General features: G+C 42.5%; 1 protein-coding gene across 2 annotated transcripts; it reads right to left on the bottom strand.

Moving 5' to 3' along the window:
* Window positions 1-5: 5 nt before the first annotated feature.
* si:dkey-74k8.4 (L-asparaginase) lies at window positions 6-19428 on the bottom strand. 2 transcript variants are annotated; one of them, XM_029771307.1, is made up of 7 exons: window positions 19404-19428; window positions 1688-1827; window positions 1495-1590; window positions 1261-1421; window positions 1036-1119; window positions 464-626; window positions 6-304 (listed from the first exon to the last, which is right to left on the bottom strand). In XM_029771307.1, the coding sequence occupies exons 1-7, from the start codon at window positions 19411-19413 to the stop codon at window positions 218-220; spliced, it is 741 nt and encodes a 246-aa protein (XP_029627167.1). In that variant the 5' UTR covers window positions 19414-19428; the 3' UTR covers window positions 6-217. The 2 variants fall into 2 exon arrangements, with proteins under 2 accessions (XP_029627167.1, XP_029627168.1); XM_029771308.1 differs by lacking the exon at window positions 19404-19428 and adding an exon at window positions 2205-2327.
* Between the last annotated feature and the right edge of the window lie 5635 nt (window positions 19429-25063).

The following is a 25063-nucleotide window of genomic DNA, read 5'->3' on the forward strand; positions in this document are numbered from 1 at the left end:
AAGGGGATTGTCAGTATATTCATTTATCAATAAGCAAAGCATTGTAAATAACACTTTTGCCAAAAGTATGACCTAAGCAATGTACACTGAATGAACCTGAATGTCTAGGGTTGTTGGCTGGTTTTAAAAAGGATGAATTTCTTGGGGGGGGGGGTGTACACTGGAAGTGGCCAGATCATCCCGTTGGCCATGTGCAGCAGGTAGGCCTGTTTGGGAACTAAGTGAAGGGGTGGAACAGTGTCAGGATGCTGGGCAGGTTGTGCTGGGCCTCGTCCACTGCAGTCCAACCCCAGACGTCACGCTCCTGAAGTGTGCAAATAGGGTTTCGGGGGAGTTAAACTAGGATTGCGAACATTTAACATTGGTCTTAACTGAAGGGCATTAGGCTGCCCCAGGACTGCAGCTGCCATATCACCGGTAATAAACAGCCAAACCCTTGTCATATTTACAGATAAGGCAGTACCAGAGGGGTGGCTCCGTATTCCAGCAGCCTGGACACCATGGTCCTCTCCCTCAGCCTGACTGCAATGTGCAGCGCTGTACGGCCATTATAGTCACTCTGGTCCAGGTTCACTCCAGACAGGTACCAGGCTTGCAACAGCTGGTAGTCCTTGTTCTGGACAACCCTGATCAAAACACAAAAATGGACATGTACCCACAATTTAAAATAAACTAGATTGATTGGATATTTTTGAGCTGCAATGTAACTACCTGACAAATTAATTACAGATCATTGTCAGCAAGTCTAAGATCTGTTCTGTGCTATTTCTATACTTGATGCATCTTTTGTTCAGCTTCTGAAAATACAATTTTTGCACATGGAAAATATTTACAGGCAGTTTAGATGGTACAATGATTCTCTATGCTGTACTTGTTTTGTCAACTGAAATTAGGTAAACAATTTTAGCAACCAGGAATTGATGGGATTTCTGCATAGTGCATCAAGGATTAGCACAACACACTTGTTTGCTTATAGACAGACATAAGCTAGCTGTATATGCTGTGACCAAACACCTAGATAAGATGTAGACTCACTTGATCAGCTCCAGCCCGATCCTCACAAGCTCCAAAGACAGAGGGGCTCCCTTCAGACGCAGGATGCGGATGATGTCAAAGTGCCTGGAAGGAAAAATTACAATGGAATACTTAAATTCCAGGAACATCTTTCAAATTATTTCAGACATACAATTGTATGTGTATTTGTCAGTCAGTTGGTATTCATAATCACAAAAGCAAATCCTCTAATTATTCACACTGCACCTGTTCTTGATGGCCAGGTGAAGAGGTGTGTATCCAAAGCGGTCTTTGAGCTGGGTGCTGGCTCCTTTACCCATCAGGTACTTGACCATATCCAGCCTGCCCTTCTCACAGGCTTTGTGGAGGGGGGTGGTGCCGTCATAGTCCCCACAGTTCACATCCATCTGCAGGAGAGAGGGTGTGTGAGGAGTTTCTCAGACAATGTGTAAGGTGCCTGTGTGGTGAAGAAATCCTCACCCTCTCCAGGATCTCCTGCAGGGAGAGGAAGTCATTGTTCTCCACACATCCACAGGCGAAGGAGGGCAGCATCTCCCCGATCATCACTTTGACCTCCTGAGAAATAGATGGTGGGTGAACATCTGTCATGTTATCGGTCAAAGGTCAGAATAACTTCTTAATGAACCATACAAATTGCTACTTGGTAACACACTTCTTGGCTCTTGTTCTTCAGCCACTTCAGCTTCAGCACTTGGCCTACCCAGTGCAGAAACCTTCTGTCTCTGGTAGCAGTGCCCAGAATTATGATGGGTTTAGTGACAATATCCGGTCCGTCCTGTGTGCTGTCCATCTCTGCAAGGATGATTTAGAAGATGAGTTTATGGGGTGGTAGCCAATGAAATAGGCTACACCCAATGATGAAATGAACCCAGAGTGATCAAACTTTTGGTTTAAGTAAAGTCAGCTAGCCATCTAATAAAAAATATATATACAGTAGGAAGAGAGGAATATGTTGAGGTAGCTTTGCCTACTAAAAACCTTTGCTTAGCTAGATAGCTAAGTTAATATTAGCATTAGACAACTTTTTAGTGTTGACTCTCGAACTAATTCCCCAACATTGTAGTAAAGTAGCTAGCTAATTGACAATGTATTTACGCATAGTAAAAGCTCAAATACCCATTGCAGACTCAAATTGAACATAACAAAATTCTAGCGCTTGCGTGGCTCACCTGCGGCCTGCTGAGTGCTGCTCTCTATACTTGATGTTATGGTGGTCAACCTGACCGTTGACCACTTGGGTCGTCACTAGTTACCACAGTAACAAAGTCATAATTATGGCTAAACCCCGCCTATTTCTACAATTTATCTTCTACAATCTGATTTTTAACCCTAACCTTATGCCTAACCCTAATCTTAAATTAAGACCAACATTTTAGATTTACATACATTTTTACGACTTTGTGGCTGTGCTAACTAGTGACAACCGTTGACTTGGTCGCGAGACCAACTGGCCTAGCTAGCTAGTACCTTGAGGAGGTAATTGCAGCAGAAAATAAAATCACTCCTCTAACGGTCAATGTTTGCTTAAGTGGCTTATCAAAAGCAACGTGGCAGGTTAGGAGAACTAACCTAGCAGCAGGTTAAGGTTAGGAAAAGGGTTAGGTTTAGCTAGAATGCTACAAAGAAACAGCGAAACGGTCTTGAGTGGCAACCAATCTGCCCAATTAGCTGTTAGGCTGTCATACATAGTGTAATGACCCTGGGTTTATAAGCGCGGAAATCGACTCTGCCGCTTGAGCATGCTTTTGCGGCACAGTCGATAGCGCGCCGGACTTCGGGCTTGAAGGTCGAGGGTTCGAGACCTGCTCCCTGCCTGTTCATTACATTGGTGTCAGAAGTGGGATCATTACAATATATTGATCCTCCCACTTATTTCACAACGCCCACTTTGACACACTCTACATATGCAGTTACCAATGACTCACATTAACGGGGTGCATGGAAAGCAAACAGCTAAAAACTTTTTTTGAGGGGGGAGCAAATTAGTAATGATGCTATATATAGCTACACATACAGTACTAGCCACATAAAGTTAGGCCTTCCATTAATTAAGCTGGGTCAGCAGCTACCATCATCAGATGCTACCATCGTTAGTATTAGCTAGCCATGCTCTTTGCATCCCCTTCCATGAAAACTTTGTGTTTTGTTTTTCCATTTCATATGCCATTTAGAGTGCTGAGGAGCATAGCATTTCTACTGCCCATACTGCCTCAACACCCATGTAAATAGGAGAGATTTTACCAAACACATTCCACAATATGAGTCAATACGTGTAACCAGTGCAACTACGAGAGCCCCAGGTGTAACACTGCAACTGCAGGAGCCCCAGGTGTAACCGGTGCAACTGCAAGAGCCCAAGGTGTAACCAGTGCAACTGCGAGAGCCCCAGGTTAAACTGCGAGAGCCCCAGGTGTAACTACGAGAGCCCCAGGTGTAACTGCGAGAGCCCCAGGTGTAACCAGTGTAACTGCGAAAGCCCAAGGTGTAACCACTACAACTGCGAGAGCCCCAGGTTAAACTGTGAGAGACCCAGGTGTAACCACTGCAACTGCCAAAGTCCCAGGTGTAACCACTGCAATTGCGAGAGCCCCAGGTGTAACCACTGCAACTGCGAGAGCCCCAGGTGTAACCACTACAACTGCGAGAGCCCCAGGTTAAACTGTGAGAGACCCAGGTGTAACCACTGCAACTGCGAGAGCCCTAGGTGTAACCACTACAACTGCGAGAGCCCCAGGTTAAACTGTGAGAGCCCCAGGTGTAACCAGTGCAACTGCGAAAGTCCCAGGTGTAACCAGTGCAACTGCGAGAGCCCCAGGTTAAACTGCGAGAGCCCCAGGTGTAACTGCGAGAGCCCCAGGTGTAACTGCGAGAGCCCCAGGTGTAACCAGTGTAACTGCGAAAGCCCAAGGTGTAACCACTACAACTGCGAGAGCCCCAGGTTAAACTGTGAGAGCCCCAGGTGTAACCAGTGCAACTGCGAAAGTCCCAGGTGTAACCACTGCAACTGTGAGAGCTCCAGGTGGAACCACTACAACTGCGAGAGCTCCAGGTGTAACATCTACAACTGTGAGAGCCCCAGGTGTAACATCTACAACTGTGAGAGCCCCAGGTGTAACATCTACAACTGTGAGAGCCCCAGGTGTAACCACTGCAACTGTGAGAGCTCCAGGTGGAACCACTACAACTGCGAGAGCTCCAGGTGTAACATCTACAACTGTGAGAGCCCCAGGTGTAACATCTACAACTGTGAGAGCCCCAGGTGTAACATCTACAACTGTGAGAGCCCCAGGTGTAACCAGTGCAACTGTGAGAGCCCCAGGTGGAACCACTGCAACTGCGAGAGCTCCAGGTGGAACCACTACAACTGCGAGAGCCCCAGGTGTAACATCTACAACTGTGAGAGCCCCAGGTGTAACCAGTGCAACTGCGAGAGACCCAGGTGTAACCACTGCAACTGCGAGAGCCCCAGGTTAAACTGTGAGAGCCCCAGGTGTAACCACTGCAACTGTGAGAGCCCCAAGTATAACCACTACAATGGTGAGAGCCCCAGGCGTAACCACTGCAACTGCCAGAGCCCCAGATGTAATCACTGGAACTGTGAGAGCCCCAAGTATAACCACTACAACGGTGAGAGCCCCAGGTGTAACCACTGCAACTGAGAGAGGTCCAGGTTCAGGGCGTCCAGCTGTGAGACCTGCAGTCAAAATCAAATCTCTTAACTGCAGTTTGCGGCTTTACAAAAATAACCAGAGGAAACATCAACAAAGAGAGCATACATCTGCTGAGAATGATATTACAGCTCACTCCAATCTCAAGAGTCAGTGCCTTGACCAGGACAATGTGTTGCTTGCAGTGGCAAATCCTTCTGGGGTAATTGTGTTCCAAGCCATTAAAAGAACATGGGACTACACACAAAGTTGTGAAATGGATGAATGTGCGGCAGAAAATCCCATCTGTACTCAATAGATAATTGCACTTCAAATGCATCTAAAGAGAACTTGAGAGCTGATGTATTGGAATAGGTGGTGACCAACAAATGGTTTGGCCAGGGAGAAAAAGAGAAGTGCCTCAAACGGCAAAAAGAAGCAGTCAACCATGGAACCACCCTTGCAGCTCATGTAGATCTTGATGGTCCGATACATTCTCACTACCTTTCAATACTACAGTCAATTAGGAAGAGTTATGATAATGTTCAACTCAAAGGGAAACACATGGCACTGCTCTTGCTTTCAGGGCAGAATCTCCTGCATCCACAAATGTGTTGGGAAGTGGTATCTTTTCCAAACGAATAGTGGCATGTTTCAAACAGAGAAAGTGGAACCACATCTTGGGCTCTCAGAGTCTCCATATGATGAATCTCCAGACAATACTGCCAAGGACAATGATGCAAACACAATCACCGAGTACCCACCAAGAAACGAGTCACTGAGTACCCACCAAGAAAACAATCACTGAGTACTCACCATGAAACCAGTCACTGACCACCCACCAAAAAACAGTCACTGACTATCCACCAAGAAACCAATCACTGAGTATCCAACAAGAAACAAATCACTGAGTACACACCAAGAAACCAATCACTGAGTACCCACCAAGAAACCAATCACTGAGTACACACCAATAAACTAAATCACTGAGTACCCACCAAGAAACCAATCACTGAGTATCCACCAAGAAACCAATCACTGAGTACCCACCAAGAAACCAATCACTGAGTATCCACCAAGAACCCAATCACTGAGTATCCACCAAGAACCCAATCACTGAGTACACACCAAGAAACCAATCACTGAGTACACACCAAGAAACCAATCACTGAGTATCCACCAAGAACCCAATCACTGAGTACACACCAAGAAACCAATCACTCAGTACACACCAAGAAACCAATCACTGAGTACACACCAAGAAACCAATCACTGAGTACCCACCAATAAACCAATCACTGAGTTTCCACCAAGAAACTAATCACTGAGTACCTACCAAGAAACTAATCACGGAGTATCCAACAAGAAACCAATCACTGAGTACCCACCAATAAACTAACCACTGAGTATCCACCAAGACACTAATCACTGAGTACCCACCAAGAAACTAACCACTGAGTACACACCAAGAAACCAATCACCGAGTACCCACCAAGAAACCAATCACTGAGTATCCACCAAGAACCCAATCAATGAGTACACACCAAGAAACCAATCACTCAGTACACACCAAGAAACCAATCACTGAGTACACACCAAGAAACCAATCACTCAGTACACACCAAGAAACTAAATCACTGAGTATCCACCAATAAACCAATCACTGAGTTTCCACCAAGAAACTAATCATGGAGTATCCAACAAGAAACCAATCACTGAGTACACACCAAGAAACCAATCACTGAGTATCCACCAATAAACCAATCACTGAGTATCCACCAAGAAACCAATCACTGAGTATCCACCAAGAAACCAATCACTGAGTACCCACCAAGAAACCAATCACTGAGTATCCACCAAGAACCCAATCACTGAGTACACACCAAGAAACCAATCACTCAGTACACACCAAGAAACCAATCACTGACTACACATCAATAAACTAAATCACTGAGTATCCACCAATAAACCAATCACTGAGTACCTACCAAGAAACTAATCATGGAGTATCCAACAAGAAACCAATCACTGAGTACCTACCAAGAAACTAATCATGGAGTATCCAACAAGAAACCAATCACTGAGTACCCACCAATAAACTAACCACTGAGTATCCACCAAGACACTAATCACTGAGTACCCACCAAGAAACTAACCACTGAGTACACACCAAGAAACCAATCACCGAGTACCCACCAAGAAACCAATCACTGAGTATCCACCAAGAACCCAATCAATGAGTACACACCAAGAAACACAATCACTGAGTACCCACCAAGAAACAAATCACTGAGTACACACCTAGAAACACAATCACTGAGTACCCACCAAGAAACCAAACACTGAAAAGTATGGTACACTACATTTATGACCATAAGAAATTGCCAGCTATGTTAGCAGAAGATGTCATACAACATCTCACTGAAAGATAACTCCCTAAAGAATTGCCCGGGTTCTATTCCGCTTACCGAAACATTGTTGATTACCACCAAAGCAAGGGATCTCACAGGTTCAAAATTATTGACACTCTTGATAAAGATGAGCAAAAATGACAGTAAAATAAATAATACAAATACTTAGCTACAGACAGGTCCTGTATATACACAAACTGTGTGCCTGATATCTGTCATCATTGATGCATGGTCTTGGCTGTCTCGGTAATCCATCTCCTTTCCTTTGCTTGCATTGCAGAAATATCCACATTCTGAAAAACATGTACACAATGCAACCTGATGTATCATTATCAGGAATGGAGTGAGGGTTTACACAATTACAACAAACCATTACTACACACAGCACTGACACAGACACTTACCCCACCAGACATGCCACCAGGGGTCCAGAACGAATTCAAGGAAACGTACAGTATTATACAGAGCCATGAGTGCAGGGAACTCCCTTCCATCTTATATAGTGCAAGTGAACAGCAAACCTGGTTTCAAAAACAAATGCAACACCTCACAGCACAATGCCTCACCCCCATGTGACCTACTTGTTGTGTGTATATACTGACATGTATGTGTAACTGATAGATACACTACACGTTAATCTTCGGGTTCGGTGTCACTTCCACGGGACTGTTGAGCTAACGTAGGCTAATGCGATTAGCATGAGGTTGTAAGTAACAAGAACATTTCCCAGGACATAGACATATCTGATATTGGCAGAAAGCTTAAATTCTTGTTAATCTAACTGCACTGTCCAATTTACAGTAGCTATTACAGTGAAATAATACCATGCTATTGTTTGAGGAGAGTGCACAATTTTGAACATGAAAAGTTATTAACTTCTTTGGGATAGGGGGCAGTATTTTCACAGCCGGATAAAAAATGTACCCGATTTAATCTGGTTACTACTCCTGCCCAGAAACTAGAATATGCATATAATTAGTAGATTTGGATAGAAAACACTCTAACGTTTCTAAAACCGTTTAAATGGTGTCTGTGAGTATAACAGAACTCATATGGCAGGCCAAAACCTGAGAAGATTCCATACAGGAAGTGCCCTGTCTGACAATTTGTTGTCATTCTGTTGCATCTCTATCAACATTACAGCATCTGTGCTGTAACGTGACACTTTCTAAGGCTTCCAGTGGCTCTCTAAAGCCGCCAGAAAGTGGAATGGGGTGTCTGCTGTCTCTGGGCAAAGTACAACAGCAGAGTTTGTAAGTGGTCAGCCTGGGGACAGTGAGACTGAGATGCGGGTTCACGAGACTTCTCAAATTTTTTTCTTTCAGCCTTTGAATGAATACAATGTTGCACGGTTGGAATATTATCGCTATTTTACGAGAAAAATGGCATAAACATTTATTTTAAACAGCGTTTGACATGCTTCTAAGTACGGTAATGGAATATTTGTAATTTTTTTGTCACGAAATGTGCTCGCACGTTACCCTTCGGATAGTATCCTGAACGCACGAACAAAACAGAGTTATTTGGATATAACTATGGATTATTTGGAACCTGTCACAGGATCCAACGAAAGTGGCGCCCCTCCTCGGTCGGGCGGCGCTCGGCGGTCGTCGTCGCCGGCCTATTAGCTGCCACCGATCGTTGTTTCTGTGTCTTTTAGTTTTGTCTGTCTGTTCCGCACCTGTTTTGTGTATGTCATTAGTGGGGACTTATTTAATGTGTGTTTTCAGTTGGGATTTTGTGCGGGATTGTATATTGTCCACGTTGTGTTACCGACAATTTTTATCGAAGGATTAACCGGGCTGCGCTCCTTGCCTTTTTGTGCCTTGGAATTATATTTTGTGTTTTATGGGAAAGTGTTTCTCCCAGGCGAACTTTGTATAGCGCCCTGTGCTTTTCGGCGTTTGTGTGTGTCCGTTTTATTAAAAGACACTCACCTCCAGCACCTCTGTCTCCTGCATTTGATTCCGCCTATCCGCCAGTCCAAATCAGATGTGACAGAACCAAAACAACATTTGTTGTTGAAGTAGAAGTCCTGGGAGTGCATTCTGACGAAGAACAGCAAAGGTAATCCAATTTTTCTAATAGTAATTCTGAGTTTAGTGAGCCCCAAACTTGGTGGGTGTCAAATTAGCTAGCCTGTGATGGCAGAGCTATGTACTCAGAATATTGCAAAATGTGCTTTCGCCGAAAAGCTATTTTAAAATCGGACATAGCGATTGCATAAAGGAGTTCTGTATCTATAATTCTTAAAATAATTGTTATGTATTTTGTCAACGTTTATCATGAGTAATTTAGTAAATTCACCGGAGGTTTTTGGTGGGTATGCTAGTTCTGAACATCACATGCTAATGTAAAAAGCTGGTTTTTGATATAAATATGAACTTGATTGAACAAAACATGCATGTATTGTATAACATAATGTCCTAGGAGTGTCATCTGATGAAGATCATCAAAGGTTAGTGCTGCATTTAGCTGTGGTTTGGGTTTATGTGACATATATGCTTACTTGGAAAATGGATTATTTGTGTCTATGTACTCTCCTAACATAATCTAATGTTTTGCTTTCGCTGTAAAGCCTTTTTGAAATCGGACAATGTGGTTAGATTAACGAGAGTCTTATCTTTAAAATGGTGTAAAATAGTTGATTGTTTGAGAAAATTGAATTGTGGTATTTTAGTTGGTTTTGTATTTCGCGCCGTGCGATGCCATTGGCTGTTGGCTAGGGGTTCCGCAGGCGGAACGGGGTTCCGCTAACGGAACGTCTGTCCTCAACAGGTTAATAAACAAATTAGGCACATTTGGGCAGTCTTGATACAAAATGAACTGAAATGCAATGGTTCATTGGATCAGTCTAAAACGTTGCACATGCACTAGTGCCATCTAGTGGACAAAATCAAAATTGCACCTGGGCTGGAATAATACATTATGGCCTTTCTCTTGCATTTCAAAGATGATGTTGGTTTTTTCTTTGTATTATCTTTTACCAGATCTATTGTGTTATATCCTCCTACATTTCTTTCACATTTCCACAAAATTTGAAGTGTTCCCTTTCAAATGGTACCAAGCAAATGCCTATCCTTGCTTCAGGGCCTGAGCTACAGGCAGTTAGATTTGGGTATGTCATTTTTTGGCGAAAATTGAAAAAAGGGGCGGATCCTAAAGAGGATTTATGTTAAATGTACACTGAACAAAAATATGAATGCAATTTTCAAAGAATTGACTGAGTTACAGTTTATATAAAGAAATCAGTCAATTGAAATTATCTATGGATTTCACATGACTGTGAATACAGATATGCATCTGTTGGTCACAGATATCTTCTAAAAAAAAGGTAGTGGAGTGAATCAGGAAACCAGTCAGTATCTGGTGTGACCACCATTTTCCTAATGCAGCAGGACACATCTCCTTTGCATAGAGTTGATCAGTCTGTTGATTGTGGCCTGTGGAATGTTGTCCAACTCCTCTTCAATGGCTGTGTGAAGTTTCTGGATGTTGGTAGGAACTGGTACACGCTGTCATACATGTCGATCCAGAGCATCGCAAACATACTCAATGGGTGACATGTCTGGTGAGTATGCAGGCCATGGAAGAACTGGGACATTTTCAGCTTCCAGGAATTGTGTACAGATCCTTGCGACATGGGGCCGTGCATTATCATGCTGAAACATGAGGTGATGGCGGAGGATGAATGGCACGGCAATGGATCTCATGATCTCATCACGGTATCTCTGTGCATTCAAATTGCCATTGATAAAATACAATTGTGTTCGTTGTTTGTAGCTTATGCATGCCCATACCATAACCCCACCGTCACCATCAATCTGCAATCTGCACTCAAGGTTGACATCAGCAAACCGTTCGGCCACACAACGCCATACACGCTGACTGCCATCTGCCCGATACACTTGAAACTGGGATTAATCCGTGAAGAGCACACTTCTCCATCATGTCAGTGGCCATCGAAGGTGAGCATTTGCCCACTGAAGTCAGTTGTGACGCCGAACTGCGGTCAGGTCAAGACCTTGGTGAGGACGACGAGTACGCAGATGAGCTTCCCTAAGATGGTTTCTGACAGTTTGTGCAGAAATTCTTTGGTGGTGCAAACCAACAGTTTCATCAGCTGTCTGGGTTGCTGGTCTCAGACGATCCTGCAGGTGAAGAAGCCTGATGTTGTGCAAACCCACATTTTCATCAGCTGTCCGGGTGGCTGGTCTCAGATGATCCCGCAGGTGAAGAAGGCGGATGTTGAGGTCCTGGGATCTTTTATTTCAGCTAATGGAACATGGGACCAGCACTTTACATGTTGTGTTTATATTTTTGTTTAGTATGTGTCAATTGTAAAGTTTTTTGTCTATAATGTATTTTTTTTGTTATGTGTCGGACCCCAGTAGAACTAGCTGTCGCCATTGGCGTCAGCTAATGGGGATCCTAATAAATCAAACGATCAGACAATAATCAGTTGACATTTTGTACCACCACAGGTGAGTGGTCACCAACAGATTTGGGGTCAAAAAAAAAATCCTCAGTTTGCCCGATGAGGTGGTGGTCATCACACCACTGCCTAAACCTCTGTATCTCTGACATATACACAGTAGTGTCAGTGTCTATACATTTGACCTCTGTATCTCTGACCTATACACAGTAGCGTCAGTGTCTATACACTAGCCCAAGAATGGCAGTATCATCAGAAAACTGGACAATATAGTTATCAGGGTGACTACTTGTACATTTATTTGCAGTGTGAATAGGATGGGCGAACTCACGCAGCCTTTGGGGACACCTGTATTAATGTCCTTGGGCTCAGGATCTGGTTCAGTTGGACCTGCTGGGTCCTGTTGGTCAGAAATGAGTGACACCACCTGATGGTATAGGGGTTGACTGACCTCTGTCTGAACTTGCTGAGTAGGATGTGTGGCTGCAAGGTATTAAACTAAAATCCCCAAATAGCAGTGGGGCATAGGCCTTGGGGTTCTCCAGATATTGCAGGATTGCAGGATGAGATGCACTATGGTGAGTATTACTTCACCAGTGCCACGTTTTTATTTGTAAGCAAACTGATATGGGTCCAACAGTGTGTTTAGTCTAACTGAAGCTTACACACCATCATCTTTTCAAGACACTTAAAATGGAGGTTCGAGCAGCAGGTCTACAGTATGTTTTCTAACCCAGTTTTCTTTGGGAGAAGGCATTTTGGGAAGAGGGGTGATGATTGCCTTCTTCCACAGAGATGGAACCGTGTGGGACTCTACAGTGCACGCACATGCACACACGAACACACATGCACAATTTCTCCACAAAAGTACCCTGTAATTACAGTCATAAACAGTGATGCATTTTCAAAATGCAAGATAGAGAAATAAACAACGTTTTACACCTGCATTTTGAGCTGAAAGTCATTCATGTTAACTGCCAATATCAACTAGGGATATGTCACTTCTCTGGAATCGAGAGCAAGTAGGATCATACCGCCTTGTACCGCCTTCGTACTGGTCTCGTGTGGCTCTGTTGGTAGTGTGGGTTGTGGGTTCGATTCGCACCGGGGGCCAGTACAAATGAAAATGTATGCACTCACTACTGTAAGTCGCTCTAGATAAATTACTAAAATGTAAATTCAGCAGAGGTTGCAGGATTGGATGGAAAGAAGTCTGTAGAGAGGAGCGCCTCCCAGGGGAACAGGTATTGGACAAGTGTCGTGGCCTACCTGGGAGGAACGAGAGGCACGAGAGGCTGGGTCAGGGGTGCGAGGAGGTTTGCGGCCGGGCGGTCTGCAGCCCAGAGTCTTCAGCGGCGGTCTGCAGCCCAGAGTCTTCAGCGGCGGCCTGCAGCCCAGAGTCGTCAGTGGCGGTTGGCGTCCCAAAGCCTCTGGCAATGATCCACGGTCTGGTTCCTCCGGACACACAGAAGCTGGGGGATCAGTGGGCGGTGGGGGTGCTACGCCCTGAACCAGAGCCGCCGCCAATTATAGATGCCCACCCGGACCCTCCCCTATAGGTTCAGGTTTGCGGCCGAGAGTCCGCACCTTTGGGGGGGTGGGGTACTGTCATGCTCTGACCTAGAGAGCTGTTTTTTCTCTGTTTAGTTAGGTCAGGGTGTGACAGAGGGTGGGCATTCTATGTTTGTATTTCTATGTTTTGGCCGGGTATGGTTTCCAATCGGAGGCAGCTGTCTATCGTTGTTTCCGATTGGAAGCCATACTTAGGCAGCCTTTTTTCCTTTAGTTTTCATGGGTAGTTGTTCTCCGTTTACTTGTATGTTGCCTGACGGAACTGTTTGCTGTCGTTTTGTTTCTTTAGGATAAGTGTTCGTTTTTCATTCAAATATATTATGAGCACGCAACACGCTGCGCCTTGGTCTCCTCTATACGACGCCTGTGACAGACACATTATTCAATTTCTGTTAGTCACATGTCTGTGGAACTTGTTCAGTTTATGTCTCAGTTGTTGAATCTTGTTATGTTCATACAAATATTTACACATGTTAAGTTTGCTGAAAATAAACGCAGTTGACAGAGTTTATGTATTCACCCCCTTTGCTATGAAGCCCCTAAATTATATCTGGTGCAATCAATTACCTTCATTAGTCACATAATTAGTTAAATAAAGTCCACCTGTGTGCAATCTAAGTGTCACATGATCTGTAACAATTTCAGTATATATACATCTGTTCTGAAAGGCCCCAGAGTCTGCAACACCACTAAGCAAGGGGCACTACCAAGCAAGCGCACCCTGAAGACCAAGAAGCTCCCCAAACAGGTCAGGGACAAAGTTCTGGAGAAGTACAGATCAGGGTTGGGTTATAAAAAAATATCTGAAACTTTGAACAACACACGGAGCACCATTAAATCCATTATTAAAAAATGGAAAGAATATGGCATCACAACAAACCTGCCAAGAGAGGGCCGCCCAACAAACCTCACGGACCAGGCAAGGAGGGCATTAATCAGAGAGGCAACAAAGAGACCAAAGATAACCCTGAAGGAGCTGCAAAGCTCCACAGCGGAGATTGGAGTATCTGTTCATAGGACCACTTTAAGCCGTACAATCCACAGAGCTGGGCTATACGGAAGAGTGGCCAGAAAAAAGCCATTGTTTAAAGAAGAAAATAAGCAAGCACGTTTGGTGTTCGCCAAAAGGCATGTGGGAGACTCCCCCAACATATGGAAGAAGGTACTCTGGCCAGATGAGACTATAATTGAGCTTTTCGGCCATCAAAGAAAACGCTAAGTCTGGCGCAAACCCAACACCTTCCATCACCCTGAGAACAGCATCCCCACAGTGAAGCATGATGGTGGCAGCATGATGGTGCTGTGCAGATGTTTTTCATCGGCAGGGACTGGTAAACTGGTCAGAATTGAAGGAATGATGGATGGCGCTAAACACAGGGAAATTCTTGAGAGAAACCTGTTTCAGTCTTCCAGAGATTTGAGACTGGGACGAGGTTCACCTTCCAGCAGGACAATGACCCTAAGCATACTGCTAAAGCAACACTCGAGTGGTCTAAGGGGAAACATTTAAATGTCTTGGAATGGCCTAGTCAAAGCCCAGACGTCGATCCAATTGAGAATCTGTGGTATGACTTAAAGATTGCTGTACACCAGTGGAACCAATCCAACTTGAAGGACCTGGAGCAGTTTTGCCTTAAAGAATGGGCAAAAATCCCAGTGGCTAGATGTGCCAAGCTTATAGAAACATACCCCAAGAGACTTGCAGCTGTAATTGCATCGAAAGGCGGCTCTACAAAGTATTGACTTTGGGGGGGTGAATAGTTCTGCAAGCTAAAGTTTTGCAGTTTTTTTGTCTTATTTCTTGTTTGTTTCACAACAAAAAATATTTTTCATCTTCAAAGTGGTAGGCATCTTGTGTAAATCAAATGATACAAAAAATCCATTTTAATTCCAGGTTGTAAGGCAACAAAATAAGAAAAATGACAACGGGGTGAATCCTTTCACAAGCCACTGTACTTTAAAATATTTATTTTTTCATTCAGTTTCACACTCGCAATCCCCCAAATCCTTCTTGGGGCATCGCGACCCCCCAGTTTGAGAATCACAGATCCAAGCATACCTCTTTACAATTGTCATTTTAGTTATTAAAAATTCTTTAAGAACTTTTAAGCCTTAGAAGTTTAGTACAACTGCCACACTGGTATATAGTATAATTTTTGTTTATTTATTTTTTAAACAGGACGAATCTGAGGGGGCACATGCCCGTGTGCCCCCTATGGGCATGATGCCACTGATTACTGTACAGTATAATTGATATGTTATTGTTATTGATCATTTCCATTGATCAGTTGAAGTACGATTTCTGGCTATAAGTATACATCTCCACTAGGGGGAGTAGCATACACAAACACAAGCCATCAGTACATGTTTGTTGGTAGGTGATTATACATAGGCCTGCTGAAGTGAAGATTAATCAGGAGAAGCTGACCAGTATGTCTCCTCATTTTTAGATTTCACTCAGACCTGACAAGATAATATCCTCTTTTACCCCATCTTAATTGTTTCAAAGACAGCCGGCTAGACGAGATTAGATGGACAATAACCTACAAACATAGAGATAAAGATGAGGAGAGATACCGAAAAGCATAAGCACACACACACGCATCAAAGCTGGGACCGAGCGACAGCAAAACAGCTTCTATCTCAAGGCCATCAGACTGTTAAATAGCCATCACTAGCCGGCCTCCACCCTGTACCCTGCCCTGAACTTACTCACTGTCACTAGCTGGCTACCACCCAGTTACTCAACCCTGCACCTTAGAGGCTGCTGCCCTATATACATAGACATGGAATCACTGGTCACTTCAATAATGGAACACTAGTCACTAATATACAAACATTTCCCTACACCGCAATAACATCTGCTAAATATGTGTATGTGACCAATACATGTGTATGTGACCAATAAAATTTGATTTTAATTTGAATTGATTTTTAAGGGAAGAAGATTGACATGGAGAATTAGGATTGGGGAGAGGCTAAATTGTCATACTTCAGTAAAAGTAAAGATACCTTAATATAAAATGACTCAAGTAAAAGGGAAAGTAACCCAGTAAAATACTACTTGAGAAAAAGTCTAAAAGTATCAGATTTTAAATGTACTTAAGTACAGCAGTGGAAAAAGTACCAAATTGTCATACTTGAGTAAAAGTACAAAGTAAAAGTAAATGCTATACATCAAATTCCTTATATTTAACCTTTATTGAACTAGGCAAGTCAGTTAAAAACAAATTCTTATTTACAATGACGGCCTACCCTGGCCAAACCAGGACAACACGGGGCCAATTGTGCACCACCCTATGGGACTCCCAATCATGGCCAGGTGTGATACATCCTGTCTAACTTTTTTTGACAGCCAGTGGCACACCAAAACATTCAAATATAATTTACACAGGAAGCATTTATGTTTTGCGAGTCCACCAGATCAGAGGCACTAGGGATTACCAGGAATGTTCTCTTGATAAGTGTATGAATTTGACCTTTTCCTGAACTGCTAAGCATTTAAATTGTAACTCGTACTTTTGGGTGTTGGGGAAAATGTAGGGAGTAAAAAGTACATAATTTTCTTCAGGAATGTAGTGTAGTAAATGTAAAAGTAGTCAAAAATATAAATAGTAAAGAAAAGTACAGATACCCCCAAAAACGACCTAAGTAGTACTTAAAAGTAGTTTTACTTAAGTACTTTACACCACTGGTGAGAGAGCTATTGCAACTGGTGCACAGACAGCTAAAAACAATGTGAGAATACCATTTTCTTGGAGGGTTGTAGGATTCCTGCAGTGAGAAACTGAGTTTATATATCACACATCTTGGCCATTGCACAACTAGTTAAATCAACCCAGCTGTATTTGTTACATTAATAGAAACATATTTATTCAAAGCACATGAGGATTCTCTTCTTACTAATTGAGTGCAGTGGTGACCCGTCATTCAGGGCAGGTGGGGCAGAGCTAAAAAATAAATAAATGAGTTAATAAAGACACATACAAACTCAGGCCTCTTTCTAGAGCTACAACCTGAAGATCACTGACGTCATCATGATTGGACCTTGTTTTTTTCCAAGTTCACAGTTGTCTTGAAAGCACAATAAATCCAGAGAATGGCAGACTTTGATGATGAAGTTTGATGACAAAATTTGCCCCTTCCTAATCAAGTACAAAAATGTATTGTATGCTGCTGCATAAATTATGTAATATGCCAGGGAGATATGTATACTGTAGCTAAGAAAGTAATACTAAGTGTATATTGTGTAGTAAACTGTTAGCAGCCCATAAGCCTCACCCTAATAATTTGGTATATTTTCTCATCTTAATTTCGCCTACTGTTCTGACTTGGTGATGCACATGTAGCCTATAACCTGTTTTAGAGAAATGTCATCATCGAATATTGTAAGAGCTTTCATTGTCTGCTTATATGCCCCCTTTATCACTTGGTGTACTGGGAGAACACTGTAACAACGGCCCATCTTCTGAATTATGTTGCTGTACATTTCAAAAGTGCTGAACAAATATTATATATATATATTGACTACGTCCGTCCTAGCTCGCTCATTAATATCTTAATCGAAATTACGGATTGGCTCTTATCCGCTTGTCGTCCCCTTATGGCATAGTTTGTACATCAAATTGTCAGTAGAAACCACATTTTTTAAGCAAGTCAGCCATATCAGCTATGTTTTTTTAAAAGGCAGTAAATGAGGCTGAATGAACTGATTCGCTGCCAGACAAGGCTCCGCTGATAGCCAGGTGTAGCAGTGGTAAGGTGTTGGGACTGCTGTTGGGACAGCTTTATGTAGGCCCTAACAGTTTGAGGGCACCGTTTGTCACTGTTATAGTGCAATTAATGTGTTTAGTGTTGTGTTGTGTAGTGGCTTTGCTGCCATGCTTCCCCCAATAAAAAGTTTTTACATGCTAAAATCACCACTGGCTGTAATCGCTGCCAAAGGTGCTTCTACAAAGTATTGATTTAGGTGTGTGAATACTTACGTAATTGAGATATTTCTGTATTTCATTTTCAATAAATTTGCTAATATTTCTAAAAACATGTTTTCACTCATTATGGGGTATTCGGTGTAGATGGCTGAGAAAGAAAAAAAAAATCCCCCATTTTGAATTCAGGCTGTAACCAGCTGCTTGACTTGGACTGAAATAGGTGCCGGTGTTGGGCTGAAAATCTCCCCCCTGCCAGAATTCTCCATTTTCGGCACAACACCAGTACTCAGCTCTGGTCCGGTGAGCTCCTGCCCAAGTCAAGCACTGGCTGTAACACGAGGGGTAAGGGGTATGATTACTTTCTGAAGGCTCTGTACATTTGTGAACAGCCATCCACAACAACCACAATCCATGAGGTGCAAATAAATGACAGAGCAACAGTGGGATTCACATCAATGCGCTATGCAGCCTCGATATTAATAATAAGTGATATCAGTATCGCCAAGCATTTATTCAAGTTGGATAATTTTTGGATGCCGACAGCAGTCGCACTATTGGAAGTCATAGTTTGCACTGTTCCCTACAAAAACATATTCCTGCTCTTTTCCCGCGATACATCAAATGCATTTGGTGTTTCATCATAGTGGTCTCTGGTTTGTGGTCAGACTCACTCACGCAGAACAAATTAATATTTACGCATTTTTTCAATGCTGATTTGAATGTCATTGACAAAACAGAAAGGTGTCAAATATATTTTCTGCAAACATGCTTTCTGAATTTAAAAGTAATCATATAAGTAATCATCTACGTTTTCAAAAGTATCTCTAGTCCTTCAAATATTTTAGCTGTTAACGTAACCGATTACAGTTAAAAAAGGTGTAATCTGTTACTCCACATCCTTGCGTGTAGGGTACCAGTGCCCCCTGCCAGAAGGGGATGGATGTAAGACGAGTTGTAAGAACCCATGCTATTATGGATATTAGGGGTTTTCGCCAGCCCAGTCCCCATTATGAGCTCCCCACAGCCAAAGAACAAAATCACAATCTGGGAAGAGAGGGATGGGGAGTGAGAGAAAGAGGTTATTCAGTTAGAAAGTAATCTACACACAGACAGTAAACATGAATGAACAATATCTCTCAATTATACTGTAAATAAGTGGCCTCTTTTTCTCTTGGTGAGACGTATTAACACTTCACTACTGCCACAACTTGAAGCCAGAGTAGCCCAATGCCCACAGATAGATCTGTGTTAGGATATTTATGCCAGCGTCATGTTTACATGCACACCATGAACAGATCAATACTGCTGCATTTTTACTTCTCATCATGAGTACCTCTGCTGTCATAATAGGTCTTATGTTGGTTCTTCTTACCCCAAGACATTGTGGCTCTCCTCTGATGAATCGATGAAGAGGCTTCTGTCCCATAGCCGCCCTAATCCCCTCTATCCCCCCATTCTTTCCTTCCATCCCACTCTCCATCCCTCCCTCTATCCGTCGTCATGGGAATGTCCATTCTCAAAGGTGCTGGTCTTGAGTTCATCTGGCTGTGACTGTGGGGAGGGGTAAAAAGATACAGTAACACTTTACATTACTGTCTAATTATAGCTGTAAGTTCAGTGTAACAACTATTGTAATTACTCATTGTTATCCTGTACGTACATTGCATTGTTACCATGTACGTACTGCTGTAAGTACAGGGCAACAATGAGTAAGTACAATACATTTTACACTGAATTTACAGGAATAATTAGACACTAATAAGAGCACTGTAATGTAAAGTGTAATGGAGACAGCAGGTAATAATACTATTTGTATTATTACTGCTACAGTAAGTCTGACCAACTGATGACATACAGCTGGTGTGCAGTTCATCATCCACAGGGAATCATTTTGCAGCCTTGTTTTGAGACTCACTTATGAAAACGGGAAGCGCTGAGAAAGAGAGAAAACCTCAACCAAATGTCACTAAGGTTCAGCACTGAAGTGATTTGTTTGAGGTGTAACTGAACTGAAGCAGTTCCAACAGTCTCCTCTAGCAACAGGACTGGACTGCCCCTAGGAGTCAAAACGAGAGAGGTCCAGAAGAAAACACCTCATAGTGCCAGGCTATAGAAATAAAAAATAAGTCTCTCAGTGGAGTAACTCAGCTTCACTTTCTGTAATAATCACCCATCTACATATAATCGGTGTGAAATGGCTAGCTAGTTAGCGGGGTGCGCGCTAATAGCGCTTCAATTGGTGATGTCACTCGCTCTGAGACCTTGAAGTAGGTGTTTCTCTTGCTCGGCAAGGGCTGCGGCTTTTGTGGAGCGATGGGTAACGGTGCTTCGAGGGTGACTGTTGTCAATGTGTGCCCAGGTAGGGGCGAGGAGAAGGACGGAAGCAAAACTGTTACATTGGTGCCGTGACCCGGATCACTGGTTACTGCGGAAAAGGAGGAAGTCAAAAGGGGGGTGAGTGTAATTGGTGTGAAATGGCTAGCTAGTTAGCGAGGTGTGCGCTAATAGCATTTCAATTGGTGACGTCACTCACAGTGAAACCTTGAAGTAGGTGTTTCCCTTGCTCCTCAAGGGCCGTGGCTTTTGTGGAGCGATGGGTGCTTTGAGGGTGACTGTTGTCAATGTGTGCAGAGGGTCCCTGGTTTGAGCCCAGGTAGGGGCGAGGAGAAGGACGGAAGCAAAACTGTTACATACATAAAGTATGAAAGAGAGATAACAGTAGGTTTGAGACCACAGGAGGTTTGTATGGTGGATAGGAGCTCTGTTTTCAGTTCGATTTTCATTAATAAAGTCATTTAATTTAAACAATTTGTCAATAAAAACAAACACAGAAGAGTGTTGATTTGAATGTTTATTGTATTTTACACAACACAGGAAATGTGAATTGATTATATTTGAATCAAAACAGTTGCTGAATCATAACACGATATTTGTTCTATTTTTATTGTTTCGAAACTTTGTTAAGGAAAATACATTTCCACATTAGCTATTGTTTATTGTCAACAGAAAAATCCCTTTAAATCTGTGTTAATCTCTCGTGGACAGATTTCTCATAACAGGAAATTACAAACTTTCATGAGAGAATTCTACTTCTGGATAACCGAGATTAAACACATGTTAATATTAAGGCTTTGTTCACCATTGCTGTCATGTGGTGAAATTATTTATGATGCATACTGTATATTTGTAAAACAATGTGTAACTGTAAACATTGTATCTGTGGTTAAAACCAGTTCAGGTAACAGAACCGAAAACCATAAAATAACTAAATAAGAATGGATTAACTTTTTCAATGCTAGTTATCACGTTTCACATTGGATTTCTAAACTACAAAAAGGTAAATCGTGTTTTTAATTCTGGTGCTGCTCTGCACACACAAGCATGTTAGCTAGCTAGCTCAAAAGACATTCAAAGTTCCTCCACAGAAGCTGCTCCTCCTAGGTATAATTCTGTGGAGTCAGATCATGCATGTCATAACAAGATGCCCAGCACTTCAAGACTCCTCCTCAACCCTCTCTTGCTCTCTCCCCACCCACAAAATTTCAGTCACATCTTGCGCCGTAAGCTACAGTTGTCTGTACATCATGCGTGTAAACAACTAGCTTGCCTGCTCTATCCGCGCTGATTGTTGAAGTAATTTAATGAGCTAAATGTAAAACACGGTTGATTTCACAGGTTAAAAAAGGAACAGAAAGGGACGATATAATCCAGTATTTTTTTTTGGTTCGAACCGGTTCAGAACATTATTTTGCTGGTCGGAACAGTGGAAGGAAACAAAAAAACATTGTGATTCTGTTCAGAACGAAACGATTGGAAAATAATTTCCGTTCCAACCCTTGCACAACACCAACGGTTTTTTTTCAGCTTTGAAATTGCCCACTAGTGTGACCTTACACATTGTTAATCATTTAATAATAAAACATTGGATTGGTTTAGTCACTGTCATTGACATATTCTTTGGTTTTAATGATGTAATCTTGATAGGTTGTTTTATTCTTGCTTTCCTCTCACACCTCCTTTTTGAGTAATAGTCAGAAGTGTCGGCTCCCTAGTAGTGCAGCTGTCTAAGGCACTGCATCTCAGTGCAAGAGGTGTCACTACAGTCTCTGGTTAGAATCCAGGCTGTATCACATCTGGGCATGATTGAGAGGCAGCCAATTGGCACAGCGTTGTTCTTAACTGACTTGCCTAGTTAAATAAAGGTAAAAAAATATATGTTTACTGTATTTTCCCAAATGTTACCTCAGAAATACATAAACAAATAGTCAGAAACAGAAGATATGGGAAATCCCCAACCTTTTGACCACTGTAAACCTTGTCTGGGGGGTTGTGTGGTGTGGCCAGGATACGTATGGCATCTCAGTTTCACCCTGCTTACTGGGTCAGTCTGACACCAGACCCCAAATGCCGCACCACAGACGTTAACTGCCAAGGTTAGGTCATGTTCCAGGGTCAAGAGGATTGCAACGGTGAAACTGCCTCAAATTATTTCCCATTAACAAAATAACGCACTTCGTTTTATGGGCTAAAATTGGTGTGAATATGTGGTGGAATTCAATCCCCATTTCCATACACTTTTAGTTAGTGAGTTATTTTTGGGGGAACAACCTTTCACCTCAACCTTTTAAATTAAGACATGAACTTTCACATGACCTCTAACTTCACATGTATGGGAGTCAGCATTCCTAAATTCTACATTTTCCCAAAAGTTCAAACGTACTGGCCCCGCAGACATCACCTCTGGGCCAAGAGTTAAAAGGTTCTGCAATCGCCACCCCTGTCCACCTGTTCCAGCTATTCCACTGCTCTCCTCAAACCCCCTTCCTCAAAATCTGCAATCTTCCTCTGCTCTTCCTTCATATAACTACTTAGCTAATGACACTCTGACCTACTGCATGTGTAATATCACTCCCTCTCCCACCTGTTCCAACCCTGTATTGCTATGTGTCCACAGTGTTCAGGTTATTAATCAACTGCTATGTGTCCACAGTGTGCAGGTTATTAATCAACAGCTATGTGTCCACAGTGTTCAGGTTATTAATCAACTGCTATGTGTCCACAGTGTTCAGGTTATTAATCAACAGCTATGTGTCCACAGTGTGCAGGTTATTAATCAACTGCTGTGTCCACAGTGTGCAGGTTATTAATCAACTGCTGTGTCCACAGTGTTCAGGTTATTAATCAACTGCTGTGTGTCCACAGTGTGCAGGTTAATTTCCAACTGCTGTGTTCACAGTGTGCAGGTTATTAATCAACTGCTATGTGTTTACAGTGTGCAGGCTATAAATCAACTGCTGTGTCCACAGTGTTCAGGTTATTAATCAACTTCTGTGTTCACAGTTTGCAGGCTATTAATCAACTGCTGTGTTCACAGTGTGCAGGCTATTAATCAACTGCTATGTGTCCACAGTGTGCAGGTTAATTTTCAACTGCTGTGTCCACAGTGTGCAGGTTATTAATCAACTGCTATGTGTCCACAGTGTTCAGGTTATTAATCAACTGCTATGTGTCCACAGTGTGCAGGTTATTAATCAACTGCTGTGTCCACAGTGTTCAGGTTATTAATCAACTGCTGTGTCAACAGTGTGCAGGTTAATTTTCAACTTCTGTGTTCACAGTGTGCAGGCTATTAATCAACTGCTGTGTTCACAGTGTGCAGGTTATTAATCAACTTCTGTGTCCACAGTGTGCAGGTTATTAATCAACTGCTATGTGTCCACAGTGTGCATGTTAATTTTCAACTGCTGTGTTCACAGTGTGCAGGTTATTAATCAACTGCTGTGTCCACAGTGTGCAGGTTATTAATCAACTGCTGTGTCCACAGTGTGCAGGTTAATTTTCAACTGCTGTGTCCACACTGTGCAGGTTATTAATCAACTGCTATGTGTCCACAGTGTGCAGGTTATTAATCAACTGCTATGTGTCCACAGTGTGCATGTTAATTTTCAACTGCTGTGTTCACAGTGTGCAGGTTATTAATCAACTGCTGTGTCCACAGTGTGCAGGTTATTAATCAACTGCTGTGTCCACAGTGTGCAGGTTAATTGTCAACTGCTGTGTCCACACTGTGCAGGTTATTAATCAACTGCTATGTGTCCACAGTGTGCAGGTTATTAATCAACTGCTATGTGTCCACAGTGTGCAGGTTAATTTTCAACTGCTGTGTCCACACTGTGCAGGTTATTAATCAACTGCTATGTGTCCACAGTGTACAGGCTATTAATCAACTGCTATGTGTTGACGGTATATATGTTATTAATCAACTGCTATGTGTTCACAGTTTGCAAGTTATTAATCAACTGCTGTGTCCACAGTGTGCAGGTTATTAATCAACTGCTGTGTCCACAGTGTGCAGGTTATTAATCAACTGCTGTGTCCACAGTGTGCAGGTTTATTTTCAACTGCTGTGTCCACACTGTGCAGGTTATTAATCAACTGCTATGTGTCCACAGTGTGCAGGTTCATTTTCAACTGCTGTGTCCACACTGTGCAGGCTATTAATCAACTGCTATGTGTTGACGGCATATATGTTATTAATCAACTGCTATGTGTTCACAGTTTGCAAGTTATTAATCAACTGCTATGTGGTCACAGTGTGTAGGCTATTAATCAACTGCTATGTGTTCACAGTGTGTAGGCTATTAATCAACTGCTGTGTCCACAGTGTGCAGGTTATTAATCAACTGCTATGTGTTCACAATGTGTAGGCTATTAATCAACTGCTATGTGGTCACAGTGTGCAGCCTACTACATTATGATGTAGTAAGATAGACTGCTGATGCCACAACCTACAGTGAGGGAAAAAAGTATTTGATCCCCTGCTGATTTTGTACGTTTGCCCACAGACAAAGAAATGATCAGTCTATCATTTTAATGGTAGGTTTATTTGAACAGTGAGACAGAATAACAAACAAAAAAATCCAGAAAAACGCATGTCAAAAATGTTATACAATTATTTGCATTTTAATGAGGGAAATAAGTATTTGACCCCTCTGCAAAACATGACTTAGTACTTGGTGGCAAAACCCTTGT

This window comes from Salmo trutta, chromosome 13 (genome assembly GCF_901001165.1).
Source record: "Salmo trutta chromosome 13, fSalTru1.1, whole genome shotgun sequence".
Classification (NCBI taxonomy): domain Eukaryota; kingdom Metazoa; phylum Chordata; class Actinopteri; order Salmoniformes; family Salmonidae; genus Salmo; species Salmo trutta.

Excerpts from the sequence above, each read along its gene's own strand:
- si:dkey-74k8.4 (XM_029771307.1), bottom strand. Across the intron at positions 627-1,035 it reads ATCGGGCTGGAGCTGATCAA|GGTTGTCCAGAACAAGGACT; the intron begins GTGAGTCTACAT and ends TGTTTTGATCAG. Across the intron at positions 305-463 it reads AATACGGAGCCACCCCTCTG|GAGCGTGACGTCTGGGGTTG; the intron begins GTACTGCCTTAT and ends TGCACACTTCAG.